Source organism: Leopardus geoffroyi, chromosome A3, assembly GCF_018350155.1.
Source record: "Leopardus geoffroyi isolate Oge1 chromosome A3, O.geoffroyi_Oge1_pat1.0, whole genome shotgun sequence".
Taxonomy (NCBI): Eukaryota; Metazoa; Chordata; class Mammalia; order Carnivora; family Felidae; genus Leopardus; species Leopardus geoffroyi.
The window spans coordinates 115,037,736-115,058,318 of record NC_059336.1 but is presented as its reverse complement, the minus strand read 5'-3'; the positions used below and the strand labels follow the sequence as shown (position 1 = coordinate 115,058,318).

At 45.6% G+C, this 20,583-nt stretch overlaps 1 protein-coding gene across 3 annotated transcripts in view; it reads right to left on the bottom strand.

Moving 5' to 3' along the window:
* The window catches only part of LOC123581275 (xanthine dehydrogenase/oxidase-like), a 69,255-nt gene that overhangs the window by 9,934 nt on the left and 38,738 nt on the right, over nt 1–20,583 (bottom strand). For all 3 annotated transcript variants that reach the window (XM_045447244.1, XM_045447246.1, XM_045447247.1), the window contains 12 exons: nt 20,407–20,576; nt 12,044–12,167; nt 10,412–10,531; nt 9,850–9,946; nt 8,756–8,880; nt 7,836–7,969; nt 7,331–7,418; nt 6,128–6,214; nt 2,339–2,530; nt 2,025–2,170; nt 1,151–1,232; nt 503–598 (listed from right to left, as the gene is read on the bottom strand). In XM_045447244.1, coding sequence (XP_045303200.1) covers nt 503–598; nt 1,151–1,232; nt 2,025–2,170; nt 2,339–2,530; nt 6,128–6,214; nt 7,331–7,418; nt 7,836–7,969; nt 8,756–8,880; nt 9,850–9,946; nt 10,412–10,531; nt 12,044–12,167; nt 20,407–20,576 — 1,461 coding nt within the window. The remainder of the gene's footprint in view (nt 1–502; nt 599–1,150; nt 1,233–2,024; nt 2,171–2,338; nt 2,531–6,127; nt 6,215–7,330; nt 7,419–7,835; nt 7,970–8,755; nt 8,881–9,849; nt 9,947–10,411; nt 10,532–12,043; nt 12,168–20,406; nt 20,577–20,583) is intronic.

Below are 20,583 nucleotides of genomic sequence, written 5' to 3'. Positions count from 1 at the left end.
CTTGGCTAAACCCAATTGAGGCCTCTCTCCCTACAAACTTTTAAGATTTGGTGGGCGGGGGTAGGGATCCATTTGTCTTGCTGCCACCCATGGCAAGCCTCTCATGTAAGTTCCCTTTGCATCTTAAAACTGTGACCTGCCAACCTGGGCCTCTTTTTTCTGTCTGCCTCTGCCCTCTGAGTACAGGGGCCAGTTTCAGATTATTCCCAAGAAGCTCCCGAGCAACTTGTAAACCAACACAACCCCACGGCCCTAGAATGTGGGTAACGGAAGTGACCTGAGTGGTCACCCGGCCAACCGCTTTGCACAGAGGAAGACACAGAGGCCGAGAGGGGAGAAGACTTGCCCGAGGTCACACGAAAATGGACAGCAGAGCCGGGACCGACCACAGCTGAGGCCAGCTTCTGCTTCTAAGGTGTGCCGCCACTCACTTGCTCATAGCACCTCCCTCACATGGATGCCATGATGTTGGAGAGGACTCCCCCATGTGCAGGCTGCTCACCTGGACCATCTTGGTGTGAAGACCTTGGCCCATCTCAGTACCTCCATGGATCAGCAGCACAGAGCCATCTGTATACACGTGAACCAGGGCTCCTGCCTACAGGAAGAGAAGGATTCCAACCTCAAAATTGGGTTAATCCTAACTCAGCTAGATGCTTGGGGCCAATATTTCTGGAGCCCAGGAGAAAGAAAACCGGAAGCAGCATTTTGGATTAAAGCCTCAGACTCAAATTAAAGCACCATGAATCTTGTGATTTCGTCATGTGGCCCTTCAACAGTTCCCGAAAAATTTCCACTCTCTCTCTTTCTGTGTGTCTTCCACAGAGGGAAGGAGGTCAAATGTCTTTGTGCTCATTCCTAGATGAAGCCACAGGATCAGAAAGGCAGAGTAGCTGTCTGTAGACCTTCAGTCAGGAAGAAGGAGACCTGAGAGTTGACCCCAGATCTCTGAGCCTCGTGCTGCCCTCACTGACCTGTGACATCCTGGACAAATAGGGATATGCAAGTTCAAGTCCATTTAAATAGCAGAGAGCCCCTCCACTCTGCACTGGTACCAGCCACAATGGCGTTTCCCATGTGATAGTGCAGACAGAGGGGGAAATGGGGCCCCACCCCAGGGGAGAGGCACAAAATTATATAAGGCAATTACCTGATTTAAAAAAGGAATAGCAAAGCTTACTCCATACTTGGTAGGAATTATGGACAACCCTCTCTTCTTCCAACAATTCTCCCTGGAGAAAAAAGGAAGATTCTCATAGAACATTTTCTATCATGGTTGTGTCAGCTCAGATGTAGTTTCAGTCAACATCTTTGTAAAGTTGGAACAAGGCATCCTTGGAGCAGCCCACATGGTACTTATCATAACTGAGTTGTGCCCCAGTTGGCTAAACCAAATGAAAAAGGGGTGCGATTAGTGTTCTTCAGCTGCGCTGAAGGTGGACCCAACCCTGAGGGTCTGCACTTGAAAGTATCATCACTTCCTCCCAGAATGGAGCTCAGGCAGATTCAGGGTGCCCTGGTGACCATGGACTGTGACTGTACCAGGGAAGACAGTCACTTATGACACTCACTGATGATAGTGGTAACACTTTCTCTGTGTTTTCTGTTTGGTTTTCTGGGTACCTCAGTGAGGAAACAGGGCCGGTGTAATTACCCCAACTTTGCAGATGCTGAAACTGGGGCCCAAGGAGATGGAGTAACTGTAAGGTCACAGTGATAGATTCATGTTAGAGGCCACTGTATAACTGTGGTATTCTTAGTCCTCGGCTGGTGTGCCCCAACAGCAGATGAGTGTAAAAGTGAACCATATTGATGGGCTATACTGAGTGCAGGCTGTATATGCCCATCTGCCCCAAGGCTGAACAAATCATTTGAGTATCTTTAAGAAATGGCTGGGAGTGGGTCAGCAAACTCAACACCCTCAAGCACCTTACTAGCTTGGTATTCTGTATGGCAAATGGGCTGTGGAATATGAAACCCGAAAGAATGCCAGAATATCAGACTCCTCCCCTCCCGGTGCTTACTCGTTGAACTTGTCAACCTCCCTCTTCCGGGCATGATACTGAGAGCTTGCTAGGCATTCATCCCAGCACCTGAACAAGTTGAACCCCTCAAGCTTCTGGTTGAAGTGGGTCAGGTCCCCTTCCTTATACATGTTTTTCCTTCGCACCTTTGCAAGGAGAGAGACACTGAGGCCTTGTTGGTGGCAAGAGATGAACGGATACACCCTAAAGTTAAGGTTCCAACCCCTCTCCTCTGCCCCCATGGGAGATGCCCAAGACACAAATCACTGTCCCCTCAAAGTAGGTTAACCTGTACCACCAAATTCCCAGCTTACTTCCTCTGCTGGCAGCCCACAGGTCACTGCGACTTCACTCATCCAATGCTCGGCAATGAGCATTGCCTGGGGCCCCCCAAAGCCCCTGAAGGCCGTGTTGGAGGGCAGGTTTGTCTTGCATATCCGCCCAGTGCCCTGGATGTTGGGGACGTTATAACTGTTGTCCATGTGGAATAGAGCTCGTTCCATTATCTGCAGCAGAGGAAACCAAAATGGGAGAGAGCAGTGCACCGATTTCATTGGCTCCTCAAGAAAGGGATGTTGAGGGCTGCACCCATCCTTGCCTTTCCAGCCCCACTGGTCACTGCTCCTCCTCAGGCCCAAATTATTTCTTCTCTGGTACTGCAACAGACTCCTTACTGGCCTCCTGGCCCCTGTGTCTCTCCCTCCTCTAATCTCTGCCTCAAACTACAACATAAGGTCATTTCATGTCAACCTCTTGCTTAAAAATGGCACTTAATCTCTTTGGAGTAAAGTTCATACATCTTTCAGCATGGAACTCAAGACTCTTTATGACTTTTCCCCAATATATTTTTTCCTCTCTTCTGACTACATGTTACTCTTACCTGACATGCCCGCCCTCCCCTGCACCTTTTCCATCTACTAACATCCTCATTCAGTTCCTCCCTGGGGAAGCCCTTCCCAGACTCCCCAGGTAGGACTGGTCAGTTGCCTCTCTTAAAAAAGAAATAAAAAAAGCGGTGATTTTATGAATTATTTTTAATTTTTTAATGTTTATTTATTTTCTTGAGTGATAGAGAGACAGAGTACAAGTGGGGGAGGTGCAGAGAGAGGGAGACAGAATCTGAAGCAGGCTCCAGGCTCAGAGCTGTCAGCACAGAGCCGATGCAGGGCTCAAACTCACAGACCCCGAGATCATGTCCTGAGCCAAAGTCGGACGCTTAACCTACTGAGCCACCCAGGCACACTTGAATTCTTTTTAAAGCAGTTTCCTTTCCCATTGAAGTTGTATGCCAAGTAGTTTAAAGAGTCAAATACTTCATGGGGTACCTTTTTGAAACTTGCAAGTCTGAAATGTCTTTCTTCCACTCTTACCCTTAACTGATGATTTGGTTATATATAGGATTCTTGGTTGGAATTAGGTTTTCCAGTTTCCCTCAACATTCTGAAGGCATTCTGGTAGTGCATTCGAGCTCTCCAGTATTGACAAATCCAATCGATGTCTTTCCAGTTCTTGGAAATAGTTGTCTTTTTCTCCTCCCTGCAAGTTGTAAAATCTTTATCTCCAGGTTTCTCCAAGTTCACAGTGATATAACTTAGCATAGTTCTATTTTCCCTCATTGTGCTCGTTACTGGATGGGCTCTTTTAATCTTAAAATGTATGCCCATTAGTTTGGGGAGATTTCTTGAGTAACTTCTTGATAGTTTCCTCCTCTCTCTTGTTTCCATTCTTTCTCTCTGAAACTTCTATCGTTTGGGTCTCCTGGACTAGTCCTCGAATTTCGTTGTATTTTCTTTCCAATTTTTCTGTATTTTTATTTCTTTTGTTTGGAGAGATTTGCTGAAGTGTCTTTCAACCCTTTTGCTTTCAGAGTTTTATCTCACCAGAGTTAGTTTTTATTCTCCAAATGCTTCATGTTTATGGCCTCCTATTCTTTCTTGAAGGTGTAATAACTCATCTTCCTGATGAGATCAATGGCAGCTTTTATTTGTTTGTTTCATTTTGGGTTTGGTTTACTTCCCCATGTATATTCTCTCTCTCAGACAGGCTGCTTTTTGTGCCCTTGATTATTTTAGTCTTAGTCATCCTAGATGTTTTGAGTGTGTCTCAATTAATTCCGTTTTTGCTTTCCCTTAGCACTCTAACTCGTACTTCTATTTCATTTTGTCTTTTATTATCTGTCTCCCCCACCGTACCATGAACCTCCCGGGGCAGAAACAATGCCATCTATTCTTCTTTATGTTGCCACCCTAGGTGCTCAATAAATGTTCACTGGATTGGATTTAAAAGCTTCTAAGATCTTTGGGGACCAGCACTGTATCTTTTTCAACGTGATTTTTCCAAAACACCCAGAGGCCCAGGTTGCAAATGGTGAGAAGACTAAATGTGTTGCTTATTTTGAGCAGTTTTTACACTGCATCTGAGGTGTGAAGTTTTATAATGGAACCAGTTAGCCCCTAGCAAGGAGGAGTGGCATGGGGAGTGGGGGCTAACAGGAACTTTTGTTTGCCCTGAAATGTCTGACTGACTTTTATAAGAAAAGTCTACACGTTTGTACTTAGTATGGTTATAAAATTCGTATTTAAAAAAATTATAAAAAGTAATACCACAAAGGTAACTGCTAATTTCAAAATTAACAAAATTAACACAAAGTTAACACAAATTAACAAAATTTCATGTCTATACAAGACTAGTATGAGAATGTTCAATGTAGCCTTATCCATAAAAGCTGAAAACAGGGAACAACTCGAAAGTCTCTTAAGTGGTGAGTAGAAAACAAAAAATGGCCTATCCATATAATGAAATATTATCAAGAGAAAAGAATGAAGGACTAAGGAATCTTAAAATATTATCCTGAGGGGCGCCTGGTTGGCTCAGTCAGAGGAACGTGAGACTCTTGATCTCGGGGTTGTGAGTTTGAGCTCCACGTTGGGTGTAGAGATCACTTAAATAAATAAAACTATAAATAAATAATTGAACCTGAGAAAAAAAGTCAAACACAAAAGATTACACAGTGTATGAGTCTGTTTATATGAATGGACTACAAGAGGACAATCTATAAAGACAGAAAGTTGATTGGTGGATGTCTGGGCTGGGTAGCGGGTGAGAACGGGAGTGATGGAAAGAGATCACGTTCGGGTAATGGAAGTGTTCGAAAACTACAGTATGATAATGGTTACATAATTCTTTCAACGTTTTTTATTTATTTTTTTGGGACAGAGAGAGACAGAGCATGAAAGGGGGAGGGGCAGAGAGAGAGGGAGACACAGAATCGGAAACAGGCTCCAGGCTCTGAGCCATCAGCCCAGAGCCTGACGCGGGGCTCGAACTCACGGACCGCGAGATCGTGACCTGGCTGAAGTCGGACGCTTAACCGACTGTGCCACCCAGGCGCCCCAATTCTTAATATTTACTAAAAACCCTTAAATTGTATATTTCACTGAAACTGTTACCAAAAAAAAGAAGAAAGGAATTCATTACTTAAAATCCAAACACCACGAAAATGTGTTACACAGAAAATGATAGTGAGTGATCCCCCCACCTTCATCCCATCTAATCACTGTTTAGTGTATGTTCTTTTGGAATTTTCCATGCACATCATTATATATATAATACATATATATATATACATATATATGTGTATATATATGTATAACAGAGGTATATTTTCATTTTACAGACACATATACACAACGTCACCATAATCTGCATAAAGTTTTGTGAGTCATTTGGCTTGCTTGGCAAAATATCTGAAAAATAAGGAAGGATTTCCTTTTCTTTTTATTATTACTATGATTTTTTTTTTTTTTTTTGATGCAAGACTCCATCTCAGACCTTGAGATCATGACCTGAGGTGAAATCCGAAGATGCTTAACTGACTGTGCCACCCAACACCCCAAAGGAAGAATTTCCAATCAGAAAAGTAATAGGATTATCTCTGTGCTTTAGAATTTAACCAGGGGTGGAGAGCCTGAAGGTGGAGACCAATGGGGATGCTACTGCAATAGTCCCAGGCAGGAAGTGAGGAGGCCTGTACCTATGGGGCTGTGGGGCCCGCCCATGACCTCCCAGTCACTCCCCCAGATACAGGTGCGCACCCTACTTACATACTGGGAGAGATCCAGGGTGTTCCCTGCATTGCTGTAGTGCTCCACCTTCAGAGCCACAACCCTCCCAGTCGTCATGAAGCCAACCTGATGAAAACGAGAGTGAGTTGTCCATAGCCCCTTCCTCCACCTAACCCGAGTCATCCTCTCCCACTTATGCTACCTGGAGGAAGCAGAAAGAACAAGACATCATACCATGAAAACAAAGTCACCGGAGCTAACAGGTGAAGCAGAGAGGACCTGACATCTCTTCAGTGACGCTCCATGGGTCCTCAACCCTAGACACACCCTCTCCCCATGCTCCCCCTTCCTTCTACCTGGAACCTAGTACAACTGGCTCTGGTTCTATGAGAGGGAGTGAGGCAGCAGAAAGGGGAGAGCCAGGAATAGAAACAGAGAGATACTGGAGATATGCCTCACACATTTTGGCCAGCAAGCCACAGCAACAAGAAATGTGCACAACAAGCAGGAATATGCTTTCACATCCCTGACCTTAGGTAGCCATCAGAACAAATTTTATAGGCCGTTTCATAAGTAAGGACCTGGGACTTTCTTCAGGTCTGCAAGAATTTGGGAAGAAGGGAAATATAATCCCTTCGGGGGAGTTCAATCATGAAACAAAACGAGAAGAGGTCACAGGGGGGATGTTCAAAGCCACCTAGTGGAGAGAAAGGGCTCCCAGACTGGGATCTGTCAGGTTGTACTAGTATTTAGAGGGACAGGATGCTGGTCATCCACAGAGACTCAGCAAAGGGACCGCCACCCCTGGTCTGGTGGAGCAGGTGCCCACCCTAACAACCTGGAAGCTTTATTTCTCACTGTAAATAACAAAGTAGTCATTCTCATCTTTGCATCTGGCTATGAACACATTAGGTCATTCTGCAGGAGGGATTTATCCCAGGGCTGCTGAAAACTCATGCTTCCGAGCCTTAGAGGAGAAAGACTAGCTATGGGGCAGAGAAAATTCACAAAAGGTGTAAACACCACGCTGTTACCTCACTAGGGAGGTGGCCAGCCAGCCTCACCTTTCTATTTGCTGTTGGCAGATTTAAATTTTTCTCATTGCTATTTCTTCTTTGAACTTCTACAAGTATTCGTGAAAAACATAACAGTACATCCCAGGATCCCTGGATCTTCACCTCCAGGTTTCCCAGTGAGATGGCATTCCCCTTCCACCCCGACATAGCTCCCGACAACTAGAACCTTGTATCTGGCCAAGAAGGGATGTCTGCCACCAGTTATCAGCATGTCCTCGTCACGATCCAGCATGCAGCGCACGGGGCAGCCCGTCCTAAGGGAGGCATCAGAGGGTTAGAACCCTGGGAGCTTCTGCAACAGCCCAGTCCTTGGGTCTCAGGGAGGAAGCGTGGGAGACTTCTTTTTCCACCTGGCGCACAAGCAGACTGGGGCTGGGTTGCTTCACTCTCTAGAAATAAAGCTGCTGGACATATGGGGAATGTAAGGATATGATGTGTGCCCTTGCCTTGAGGGCCCTCACAGCCAGGCAGGGGAGGCTAAACATGGATCCATGCATCGAACACAAAGAAACACGAGGTGTTACCCTCATCCAATGCCCAAGAGTTCTAAAAGCAGAAGGCTGTGAAAATTCAAAGCAAGAGAAATCTATGTCTAAAAGGGAGAAATCCAGAAAGCCTTCTTGGCAGAGGCAGCCTTATTCTCCTTCTCTGAGCTGGCTAGGGGGACTCACTTGTATGCAGCCAGGGCCACTGCTGTAGACACCAGACTGCTCCGGGTGTCTTTCCCTCCAAAGCCTCCTCCCATTCTCTTCACCCGGACCAAAATCCGGTTTGCCGGAACCCCCAACATGTTTGCAACAAAGCTCTGTGGACAAAAGAAAAATTACTTGCACTGAACGCATCATCTGGACTTTCCTCACCCTGACCTAGAGCCGCCCGCCCTCCGCAAGCCTGATTAGTGCCGTCAATTCTGATATTCCTTGATTCCTGAATCCCCCTCACCTCCCCCCAGGCAGCCCTTGATCTCGAGGTGCTGGAGTCTAACACTCATTAGTCACTGCAGACTGAATTCAGACGCTTGTTTCTAGCAAGCGGGGTGAGCGCCTGGCCACAGCACACTTTCAGAGCCAAAGTTCATTTCATCCAGCCAAGAACTGGTGAGTTGCGAGGGTAGGACCAGCTGCCCACAATGGTGGCCAGTACTGCCACCTTACCAGCAATAGAGAAATGGGGAGCCACCATATTTCAGCTGCCACAGATAATTTAGTGGTCTCTGTGGCTATCACTAAACCCATCACCCATGTTTCACAGATGAGGAGGCTGAGATCGGATATGATTTGATCAAGGCCATATCTCACTGGAAAAATGAAAGCCAACTCTTATTAGGTGCTATCCAAGTAGTAAACATCTAGTCATTACAACACCCTACCAGGCCCATTTTATGGAAGAGAAAACCAGGAAAGGTTATGTCACAACTCAGTGACACCAGCTTGTTGGTTGATAGGGTCTGGCTCCAGGACCACTACCCTCAGATCCCCTTCTGGACCAGTCCGGATCTCCCTTTTCCCATGTCCTACATCGCCAGCTCCTAGTCGGCCAGAAGCTCCCCAGTGCCGTGCCCAGGCCCTGGAGCTGACCCACAGGACGGTACCTGGGTCTTCATGGTGTTCTGTGTAGACACAAAGAGCTCCATCTCCCCTGCCTCGCCTTTGGGGACAGCGATGGTGCAGTGAGTCTCCAGGTAGAAGTGCTCTTGGCCACCAATGTACAACTCGCCTGGGGAGGCAATGTGACCCCCATGATGATCCAGAGTTTGCTGAAGGAGAGTGCACTCCCCTAGGGCCCTGGGCAGGAACCAGCTGCTCACACACAGGTACCTCTAGGTTCCCAGCAGGGGTGAAAAGGGTCTCAAAGCCTTAGCCACCTGTGGGAGCCAAATCCCCCACCCCAACAAAGAAACCAGAATGATACCAAAATGCATCAGGCATGAAGCTTTCTTTCACTGCAGACCTTCAAACTCTTTGGTAAAATTTGGAGAATGGTAAAGAAGGAATTAACAGATGTGACTGAAAAGCTAAAAATGAGAGCATCTTCTGGATCGGAAGCTATCAGGCCAGTTGGAGAGTTGACTCACCAGTGGCTTAGGAATACACTATGGACAATGTAGGAAACAATACCCAAAGGGATGTCACCAGCAGACGGGTGCCCCGCAGGCCCACAGGGAGGGCCAGGACCTGTAGCCACTAATTCCCTGGACAGCCTTCTAAATTTGACACACTCCCAGCTACCCAGAACCACATACACATATGTAACCTGGAGACAGGAGGTGGACATTAAGATGGCAGAGGGTCTAGGGGCACCTGGGTGGCTCAGTCAATGAAGCGTTCGACTTCGGCTCAGGTCATGATCCTGGTTGGTGAGTTCGAGCCCCTCATAGGGCTCTGTGCAGACAGCTCAGAGCCTGGAGCCTGCTTCCTAATCTGTGTCTCCCTCTCTCTCTACCCCTCCCCAGCCTATGCTCTGTCTCTCTCTCTCTCTCTCTCTCAAAAATAAATAAACATTTAAATTTTAAAAAAATGAGAGAGGGTCTTTCCCTGCCAACTGTCCACTATTTTGCTACAAACATCAGGAGGACTCTTCTGTTAAAAATTCACTCCCCTGCTCCAGGACTCAAGGTCCAGCTCTTGAATTTAATTCATAAACCAGGGCCAGCCCATACCCCAGGACTGTATAGCACGGCCATACCTGAAACAATGTTGTCTGCTTCCGAAAACCCCTTCGTGAGGTTTCCTTTCTCTATCTTCAGCTCAGGCTCATAAAAGGAGTCTTTTGCTATAGCATCCTGAGGACCACAAAGACGATTCAGTGACCAGACTTTCAGCAGAAGGAAGGTCATTCCCACCAGGGGGAAGAGAGGTTGTTGCAACCACCCTCCCTCTTCTCACACAGGCATCTGTACAAGGGTCCTACACAGACGTCAAGAAGCTTGCATGTAGCCTGGGGCCGTGTGCCTCCATTTCCTCAGAGATAGTTGGACACGTTTGGATCTTGAGGAAAAGAGGAGTCACTCAAGGAACCAACGGGAGCTGGCTTTGGGAAGGAGGGACCTAGTCTGGCCTCTGGCAGACTGAGTCTGGGATCATGATGGGGAAGTTTTCCAAAGACCACACAATCCTGGGGCTGAAGGGTTTACCTCTTCCTGTCTAATCGAATCCCACCTGCTGCTGACCCCCTCTAAAGTATCCCAGTAAAGGTGCCTCCAGGGACAGGGGGCTCACCCCTCCCCATGCAGTCCTTTCTCAGTTACCTCTATTGTGATAATGGCTGGAAGATCTTCATAGGTGATTCTCACCGCTTGAGCAGCTCTCTGGGCATGTTCTCGGGTGTCGGTGACCACAGCACCAATGATGTGCCCAATGCAAGTCACCTGGGAACCGAGACAAACTGTTAAAGCATATAATGCACTCCTCATGAAGCAAACGATTTTGGATTGCCCAAAAGGAAGTCCTTGCCCCCACAGTTTCCTTAAGGGACACCCAGGAATGCCTCTGGGATCTTGGCATGTCTTTGTCTTACTGTTTGGGATTATGTGCTTCTTCATTGAGGGTTTAGAAGTAGTGGAACTGGACTAGGACTTAGAGATCACGAGTATCAAGATGGCAAACTCGCTTTATCTCAGGGACCAATTTCTTTTTTTTTTCTTTTTTTTTTTTTTTCAACGTTTATTTATTTTTGGGACAGAGAGAGACAGAGCATGAACGGGGGAGGGGCAGAGAGAGAGGGAGACACAGAATCGGAAACAGGCTCCAGGCTCTGAGCCATCAGCCCAGAGCCCGACGCGGGGCTTGAACTTGGTTCCATTTTCTTTCTAGCACCCTTCTCCCTTTGAATTTCTGTTTCCAGATTTACACCAAAGCTTCTCAAAGGCAGCAATCATGTCTTATACTTCATCTAGATGCCCAGAAGCAGTAGTTCCCAAATTGTGGTTCTCAGACTTGATAAATAAACCAGTTTTTTGTTAGATTTTCAGAACAATGATTGTCATTTTCTCACTACTTAATGATTCCACTCCTTCAGAGGCATTTTTCTTCCAAAAATCCCCAAACATGAACCAAAAAAAAAATTGTCCAACTCGTCACTTTGCAATATGAGGTTTCTGACAGTAGAAAGCCATACTGTCTCTGATAGTTATCTCTTAAGGACCCAGTTGAGTTGTTAACTTAATTGATTTGTGCTCTGGTGGTTTATCCCAGCTAGTTCTCCCTAACCATTATGTTAGCAGTGGTCTTAGAGTTTCTCCAAATTTGCAAAAGCAACTTGTTCTTTTGTCAAATGGAGTCCTTGTGTCTCATAGTTGTAGTTTTTGATTCTCTCTTTCTCTTGTACATTAATAATAAAGTGAATATGCCCTTAGGCAATGCCAACTCATCTCCAATTTGCATTTGAACTGTATTGAAATTGTCATGTGACTTCCACCCTGAAAGTTTCGAAATGTGTGTGTGTGCCTGTGTGTCTCAAAACTCCATATATGCTTGACAGCAATAGATGAATTTTCGTATAAGTGAATTTTCAATACACATAGTGACAGTATTGTGATTTTTATTTTCTTTTCACAAAGGAGCTATTTATCCTCTGAAGAACCTAAATGGCAGTTTAAAAAATAATCACCAGTCTTGTTTTAATACCACTTGGGCCTGGAATCACCCTAACATGTGCAACAAGCCACCAACAATGAAATAAACAAGTAAACACTAAGTGAAAGTTAAAAGTGCCACCAGACCGATTCCACCCCTGTACTGATCGCCCTGCACGATGAAGGCCACAGTATGTACCAATGTGTAATCTTTTTAAGATTAGGGATTTGGAGGAATGAGCACAAACTAAAACTCACGTGCCCATTCCACTCACTTCATATCTAAAAACAAAATCCAACACATACCTTATCCTTTGCAAACACCGTTTCATCATTACCCATTCCAGTTATATTACTCCCGGGAACATCATCAGCAGAGATAAAGCAGACAAACCCTGGCACCTTCTGAGCTTCTGAAGTATCTATGGACCTGCAAGAATGAGCACAGTGAGGGGCCCAGGCGGGAAACTGAAGCAGAAGACCCACCACCAACTGGATACCACTGTCCTCATGTTGATTTTTCCTCCACTCAAATTCCTTCCTTCTCCATCCACTAGTCTATGCTTTCCTTTCCAGATTATATATTCTATCCTATCCTACATTCCATAGGCGATCCTACCCTATCCTATTCTGCAAATGCTCATGAAATACGTACCCTTTGAAGGCCACCATGCTGAGTGCTGCGGAGAACAGAAAATGAACAGGACAGGCCCACCCCCATGGACCTTCTACTATGGAACCACATCACAGTGAGTAGCATTTACTCTTGAGAGCTCCAGCTCACACCCACATCACAGCTAATATCCACACAGAATCAGCACTTTTGGGCCCTTGCTGCACCACTGATCGAATGTCCCTGAACATCGTCACACAGACAAATTTGTCTCCCCACCTTCATGAAGCTATCCCAGAAGAGCAGGGCAGCCCGGCCATCATCAGGCCCGAGAGGGAGAACACCTGGAGAGTGTTTCACTAATAACAGTCTCAGCTATGTTCTGCTCACTCTGGCCCAGGCCCCCAAGAGGAGATAGGGCAGAGGCACCTCACAGAAAGGTATGGAAACCACTCTGAAGAGCCAAGCAACTTCCAACAGGCAAACCTCACCAGAGCCCAGAAAGTCATCATCATTATCCTCCTTCTACATTTGGGGCAACTCAAGCTCAGGGAAATTGAGCACCTTTTCCAAAGTCACCCAGCCAGAGAGCAACGTAGGTGGGATTAGGACTGAGGTTAGGTTGTGAAGAGCCAAACCCAGGTCCTCGCTTCTTTCCAAGTGCACGCAGCCGGGAAAGCCCAGGTCATTGCCGTTACTACAGAGCCCCCCACCCTCTTCCATCCATTCACACATTGCTCAGATGGAACAAAGAAAGTAGACAATGTGGATCGTGGCCAGTGTGGTCAGTGTGGGCTCAAGACAAGGATAAAGCAAATGAATTTACCCTAGAGATGGCAACCACATCATCTGAAACAGTTTTTTTCAGAGAACTCGAAGACTTTGGGAATATGGTGGTGTAAGAGGACAGACGCTGGGATCACCACGCGTCCTGCTGATCACTTAGATTCCACCTACACCTGCCTCAATAATGCAGAACCTCCAGAAGACTAGCAGAACGGAGTCTCCGGAGCCAAGTGCAGATGAGAGGCCCACAAAAGAGGGTAGGAAGGGTGGAGAGGCGTTGCGCGCTCCACGGACTGGCGGGAGGGAGCCGGGGCAGAGGGGCGGCCCACCAGCCAAGCAGAGCCCCCGAGTCTGGCTTGCAAAAGTAGAGGGGCCGGACGGAGTGTGTTAGGACAGCAAGCAGGACTTGACATCTGTAAGATTATAAGCTAACAGCTCTGCTCGGAGAACGGGAGGGCTGGAGAACAACGGGAGGGAGAGTTGTTGAGCCCCAGATGACAGAGCTCAGTTTGGTGGGGAACAAAGGCGCTCGCCAGCGCCATCTCCCTCGCCCATCCCCCAGCCAAAATCCCAAAGGGAACCAGTTCCTGCCAGGGAACTTGCTTGCACCGCACAAACACCCAACTCTGTGCTTCTGCAGATCCATCCCTCCGGTGGGTCTGACTCCCTCCCGGTATCGCAGGGCCCCCCCCCGAAGCGGAACTCCGAGGAAAAGCGAGCCTGAGCCTGCCCCTTCCGCCCCTGTGCACCTTGCCGATCCACCCCAGCTAATACGCCAGATCCCAGCACCACAAGCCTGGCAGTGTGCAAGTAGCCCAGATGGGCCACAGCACCCCACAGTGAATCCCGCCCCTAGGAGAGGGGAAGAGAAGGCACACACCAGTCTGACTGTGGCCCCAGCGGTGGGCTGGGGGCAGACATCAGGTCTGCGGCCCTGCCCACCAACACAAGTTATTCAAGACATCACCGGGGAGGTGCCCCACAGTCCCGCACCACTCCAGGGACTATCCAAAATGACGAAACGGAAGAATTCCCCTCAGAAAAATGTCCAGGAAATAACAACAGCTAACGAACTGATCAAAAACGATTTAAACAATATAACAGAAAGTGAATTTAGAATAATAGTCATAATATTAATCGCTGGGCTTGAAAACAGTATAAAGGACAGCAGAGAATCTCTTGCTACAGAGATCAAGGGGCAGAGGAACAGCCAGGAGGAGCTAAAAAATGCTATCAATGAGCTGCAAAATAAAATGGAGACAACTACGGCATGGATTGAAGAGGCAGAGGAGAGAATAGGTGAACTAGAAGATAAAATTATGGAAAAAGAAGAAGCTGAGAAAAAGAGAGATAAAAAAATCCAGGAGTATAAGGGGGAAATTAGAGAACTAAGTGATGCACTAAAGAGAAATAATCTACGCATAATTGGTATTCCAGAGGAGGAAGAGAGAGGGAAAGGTGCTGAAGGGGTACTTGAAGAAATAATAGCTGAGAACTTCCCTGAACTGGGGAAGGAAAAAGGCATTGAAATCCAAGAGGAACAGAGAACTCCCTTCAGACGTAACTTGAATCGATCTTCTGCACGACATATCATAGTGAAACTGGCAAAATACAAGGATAAAGAGAAAATTCTGAAAGCAGCTACAGATAAACGTGCTCTAACATATAAAGGGAGACCTATAAGACTCGTGACCGATCTCTCTACTGAAACTTGGCAGGACAGAAAGGAATGGCAGGAGATCTTCCATGTGATGAACAGAAAAAATATGCAGCTGAGAATCCTTTATCCAGCAAGTCTGTCATTTAGAATAGAAGGAGAGATAAAGGTCTTCCCAAACAAACAAAAACTGAGGGAATTCATCACCACTAAACCAGCCCTACAAGAGATCCTAAGGGGGATCCTGTGAGACAAAGTACCAGAGACATCGCTACAAGCATGAAACCTACGGACATCACAATGACTCTAAACCCATATCTTTCTATAATAACACTGAACGTAAATGGACTAAATGCGCCAACCAAAAGACATAGGGTATCAGAATGGATAAAGAAACAAGACCCATCTATTTGCTGTCTACAAGAGACTCATTTTATTTATTTATTTTTTCAACGTTTATTTATTATTGGGACAGAGAGAGACAGAGCATGAACGGGGGAGCGGCAGAGAGAGAGGGAGACACAGAATCGGAAACAGGCTCCAGGCTCTGAGCCATCAGCCCAGAGCTTGACGCGGGGCTCAAACTCACGGACTGCGAGATCGTGACCTGGCTGAAGTCGGACGCTTAACCGACTGCGCCACCCAGGCGCCCCTACAAGAGGCTCATTTTAGACCTGAGGACACCTTCCGACTGAGAGTGAGGGGATGGAGAACTATTTATAATGCTACTGGAAGCCAAAAGAAAGCTGGAGTAGCCATACTTATATCAGACAAACTAGACTTTAAATTAAAGGCTGTAACAAGAGATCAAGAAGGGTATTATATAAAAATCACAGGGTCTATCGGTCAGGAAGAGCTAACAATTATAAATGTCTATGTGCCAAATACAGGGGCCCCCAAATACATAAAACAATTACTCACAAACATAAGGAACCTTATTCATAAGAATGTGGTAATTGCAGGGGACTTTAACACTCTACTTACAGAAACGGATAGATCATCTAGACACACGGTCAATAAAGAAACAAGGGCCCTGAATGAGACATTGGATCGATGGACTTGACAGATATATTTAGAATTCTGCATCCCAAAGCAACAGAATATACTTTCTTCTTGAGTGCACATGGAACATTCTTCAAGATAGATCACATACTTGGTCACAAAATAGCCCTTCATAAGTATACAAGAACTGAAATAATACCATGTATACTTTCAGACCACAGTGCTATGAAGCTTGAAATCAACCACAGGAAAAAGTCTGCTAAACCTCCGAAAGCATGGAGGTTAAAGAACACCCTACTCAAGAATGAATGGGTCAACCAGGCAATTAGAGAAGACATTATAAAAAATATATGGAAACAAATGAAAATGAAAATACAACAATCCAAACGCTTTGGGATGCAGCGAAGGCAGTCCTGAGAGGAAAATACATTGCAATTCAGGCCTATCTCAAGAAACAAGAAAAATCCCAAATACAAAATCTAACAGCACACCTAAAGGAAATAGAAACAGAACAGCAAAGACAGCCTAAACCCAGCAGAAGAAGAGAAATAATAAAGATCAAAGCAGAAATAAGCAATATAGAATCAAAAAAAAACTGTAGAGCAGATCAATGAAACCAAGAGTTGGTTTTTTGAAAAAATAAACAAAATTGATAAACCTCTAGTCAGGCTTATCAAAAAGAAAAGGGAGAGGACCCAAATAGATAAAATCATGAATGAAAATGGAATTATTACAACCAATCTCTCAGAGATACAAGCAATTATCAGGGAATACTATGAAAAATTATATGCCAACAAATTGGACCACCTGGAAGAAATGGACAAATTCCTAAACACCCACACGCTTCCAAAACTCAATCAGGAGGAAATAGAAAGCTTGAATACACCCATAACCAGGGAAGAAATTGAATCAGTCATCAAAAATCTCCCAACAAATAAGAGTCCAGGACCAGATGGCTTCCCAGGGGAGATCTACCAGACGTTTAAAGCAGAGATAATACCTATCCTTCTCAAGCTATTCCAAAAAATAGAAAGGGAAGGAAAACTTCCAGACTCACTCTATGAAGCCAGTATTACTTTGATTCCTAAACCAGACAGAGACCCAGTAAAAAAAGAGAACTACAGGCTAATATCCCTGATGAATATGGATGCAAAAATTCTCAATAAGATACTAGCAAATCGAATTCAACAGCATATAAAAAGAATTATTCACCATGATCAAGTGGGATTCATTCCTGGGATGCAGGGCTAGTTCAACATTTGCAAATCAATCAACATGATACATCACATTAATAAAAGAAAAGATAAGAACCATATGATCCTGTCAATCGATGCAGAAAAGGCCTTTGACAAAATTCAGCAACGTTTCTTAATAAAAACCCTTGAGAAAGTCGGGATAGAAGGAACATACTTAAAGATCATAAAAGCCATTTATGAAAAGCCCACAGCTAACATCATCCTCAATGGGGAAAAACTGAGAGCTTTTTCCCTGAGATCAGGAACACGACAGGGATGTCCACTCTCACCACTGTTGTTTAACATAGTGTAGGAAGTTCTAGAATCAGCAATCAGACAACAAAAGGAACTCAAAGGCATCAAAATTGGCAAAGCTTTCACTTTTTGCAGATGACATGATATTATACATGGAAAATCTGACAGACTCCACCAGAAGTCTGCTAGAACTGATACACGAATTTAGCAAAGTCGCAGGATACAAAATCAATGTACAGATATCAGTTGCATCCTAATAATGAAGCAACAGAAAGACATAAAAACCGATCATTTTCACAATTGCACCAAGAAGCATAACACCTAGGAATAAATCTAACCAAAGATGTAAAAGATCTGTATGCTGAAAACTATAGAAAGCGTATGAAGGAAATTGAAGAACATATAAAGACATGGAAAGACATTCCCTGCTCACGGATTGGAAGAATAAATATTGTAAAAATGTCAATACTACCCAAAGCTATCTACACATTCAATGCAATCCCAATCAAAATTGCACCAGCATTCTTCTCAAAACTAGAACAAGCAATCCTAAAATTCATATGGAACCACAAAAGGCCCCGAATAGGCAAAGTAATTTTGAAGAAGAAGACCAAAGCAGGAGGCATCACAATCCCAGATTTTAGCCTCTACTACAAAGCTGTCATCATCAAGACAGCATGGTATTCGCACAAAAACAGACACATAGGCCAATGGAATAGAATAGAAACCCCAGAACTAGACCCACAAACGTATGGCCAACTAATCTTTGACAAAGCAGGAAAGAATATCCAATGGAAAAAAGACAGTCTCTTTAACAAATGGTGCTGGGAGAACTGGACAGCAACATGCAGAAGGTTGAAACTAGACCACTTTCTCACACCATTCACAAAAATAAACTCAAAATGCATAAAGGACCTGAATGTGAGACAGGAAACCATCAAAACCCTAGAGGAGAACACAGAAAAAGACCTCTCTGACCTCAGCCGCAGCAATTTCTTACTTGACACATCCCCAAAGGCAAGGGAATTAAAAGCAAAAATGAACTATTGGGACCTTATTACGATAAAAGGCTTCTGCACAGCAAAGGAAACAACCAACAAAACTAAAAGGCAACCAATGGAATGGGAAAAGATATTTGCAAAGGACATATCGGACAAAGGGCTAGTATCCAAAATCTATAAAGAGCTCACCAAACTCCACACCCAAAAAGCAAATAACCCAGTGAAGAAATGGGCAGAAGGCATAAATAGACACTTGTCTAAAGAAGACATCCGGATGGCCAACAGGCATATGAAAGATGCTCAACGTCGCTCCTCATTAGAGAAATACAATTCAAAACCACACTCAGATATCACCTCACGCCAGTCAGAGTGGCCAAAATGAACAAATCAGGAGACTATAGATGCTGGAGAGGATGTGGAGAAACGGGAACTCTCTTGCACTGTTGGTGGGAATGCAAATTGTTGTAGCCACTCTGGAAAACAGTGTGGAGTTTCCTCAAAAAATTAAAATACACCTACCCTATGACCAAGCAATAGCACTGCTAGGAATTTACCCAAGGGATACAGGAGTACTGATGCATAGGGGCACTTGTACCCCAATGTTTATAGCAGCACTCTCAACAATAGCCAAATTATGGAAAGAGCCTAATTGTCCATCAACTGATGAATGGATACAGAAATTGTGGTTTATATACACAATGGAGTACTACGTGGAAATGAGAAAGAATGAAATATGGCCCTTTGTAGCAACCTGGATGGAACTGGAGAGTGTTATGCTAAGTGAAATGAGCCATACAGACAAAGACAGATACCATATGGTTTCACTCTTATGTGGATCCTGAGAAACTTAACAGAAACCCATGGGAGAGGGGAAGGAAAAAAAAAAAAGAGGTTAGAGTGGAAGAGAGCCAAAGCATAAGAGACTCTTAAAAACTGAGACAAACTAAGGGTTGATGGGGGGTGGGAGGGAGGGGAAGGTGGGTGATGGGTATTGAGGAGGGCACCTTTTGGGATGAGCACTGGGTGTTGTAAGGAAACAAATTTGACAATAAACTTCATATATTGAAAAAAAAAAGAAAGAACTGGAAGACTTTACTTACCTGTTAAGTTTTCTCGGTGTCCAGGTTACCATTCCTGCAGCCTGTCTCCAGGCAGCTAGGAGCGGCAGAGGGAAAAACCAGTGATGGGGAGACAGGATCCCTAATCCAAGCAGTGGCAGCACCCAAGGGAGGGTTTCTCCTAGCTGCTCTGTTCAACAGGATATGTGTCTGATGCCCACCAGGAGATCAATGCAGTCTCTGGCCTGAACATCAAGAGGCAGCACAGCTCGGCTGCTAATGCTGCCTGGCTTCAAACGCCCGCTTGGCTGCTTACCAACTCTGTGCCCTCGGGCACGTAACTTACCGCTCTTGTGCCTAAGCTTCCTCATCTGGAACATGGGGATCATAACAGGACCTGCCTGTAGGGTTGTTGTGAGGAGTAATGGTGCCAATGTATGTAAAATGCTTTAAAGGCCACAGCAAATATTAAGTGCCACATGAGTGTTGGGTATTAGTATTATTATAGAGGTGGCGATGCTTGTCATTTGGGCTTTCCAAATTCAACAGACGGGCACGGGTGGCTCTTCTCTGCTAGGTCCTTTGCAGACTCTGTCACTGATCATCATGAAAACACCCGGCTATGAACAGAGAAACTGCGAGCTTAGGCATCCCAGGCCAAGGTCACAGCTGGTAAACACTGGAACAGAGACTCAATCCCGGGTCGGTCTGACTCTAAGGCCACGCTCTTCCCCTTAGTGCTGACTCCAGTTCTCCTGAAATACTGCATTGAAGTTTAGCCCAATATCAAAGTGCAGAGCTGACCTGCTCCTGTTAAAAGCTCCTCACTGCTTTTGGGCTCAAGTGCAATGTCCCGGTTCAGCATTCCGAGGCTCTCCTGTTCTGGCCCCTGCCTATGCCTCCAACAGCATCCCCTCACCCTGCCAGGCACCACTGAGTCCCTAACCTCTCCCGCTCCTCTCCAGGCTGGTTTTCAGGTGAGTTCCCAGTCCCTCTCTAGACTGGAAGGCCCTGGAGGAGCCTCCCAGCACCCTCCTCCCTCAGGATGTTTACTCCACTCACTTGATCTTGGCATGGGCCCGGGTGCTGGTGACCAACCGGAGGGACAGCTCATTCTCGTAGCGAGGGATGTCGTCACAGTACACGGCCTCCCCAGATGCTTGCATGGCCGCGGCCAGGTGGGGCAGGGGCCGACCCACCATGTCCTCCTCGCGCTGACCCTTGGGCACCTCCTGGAAC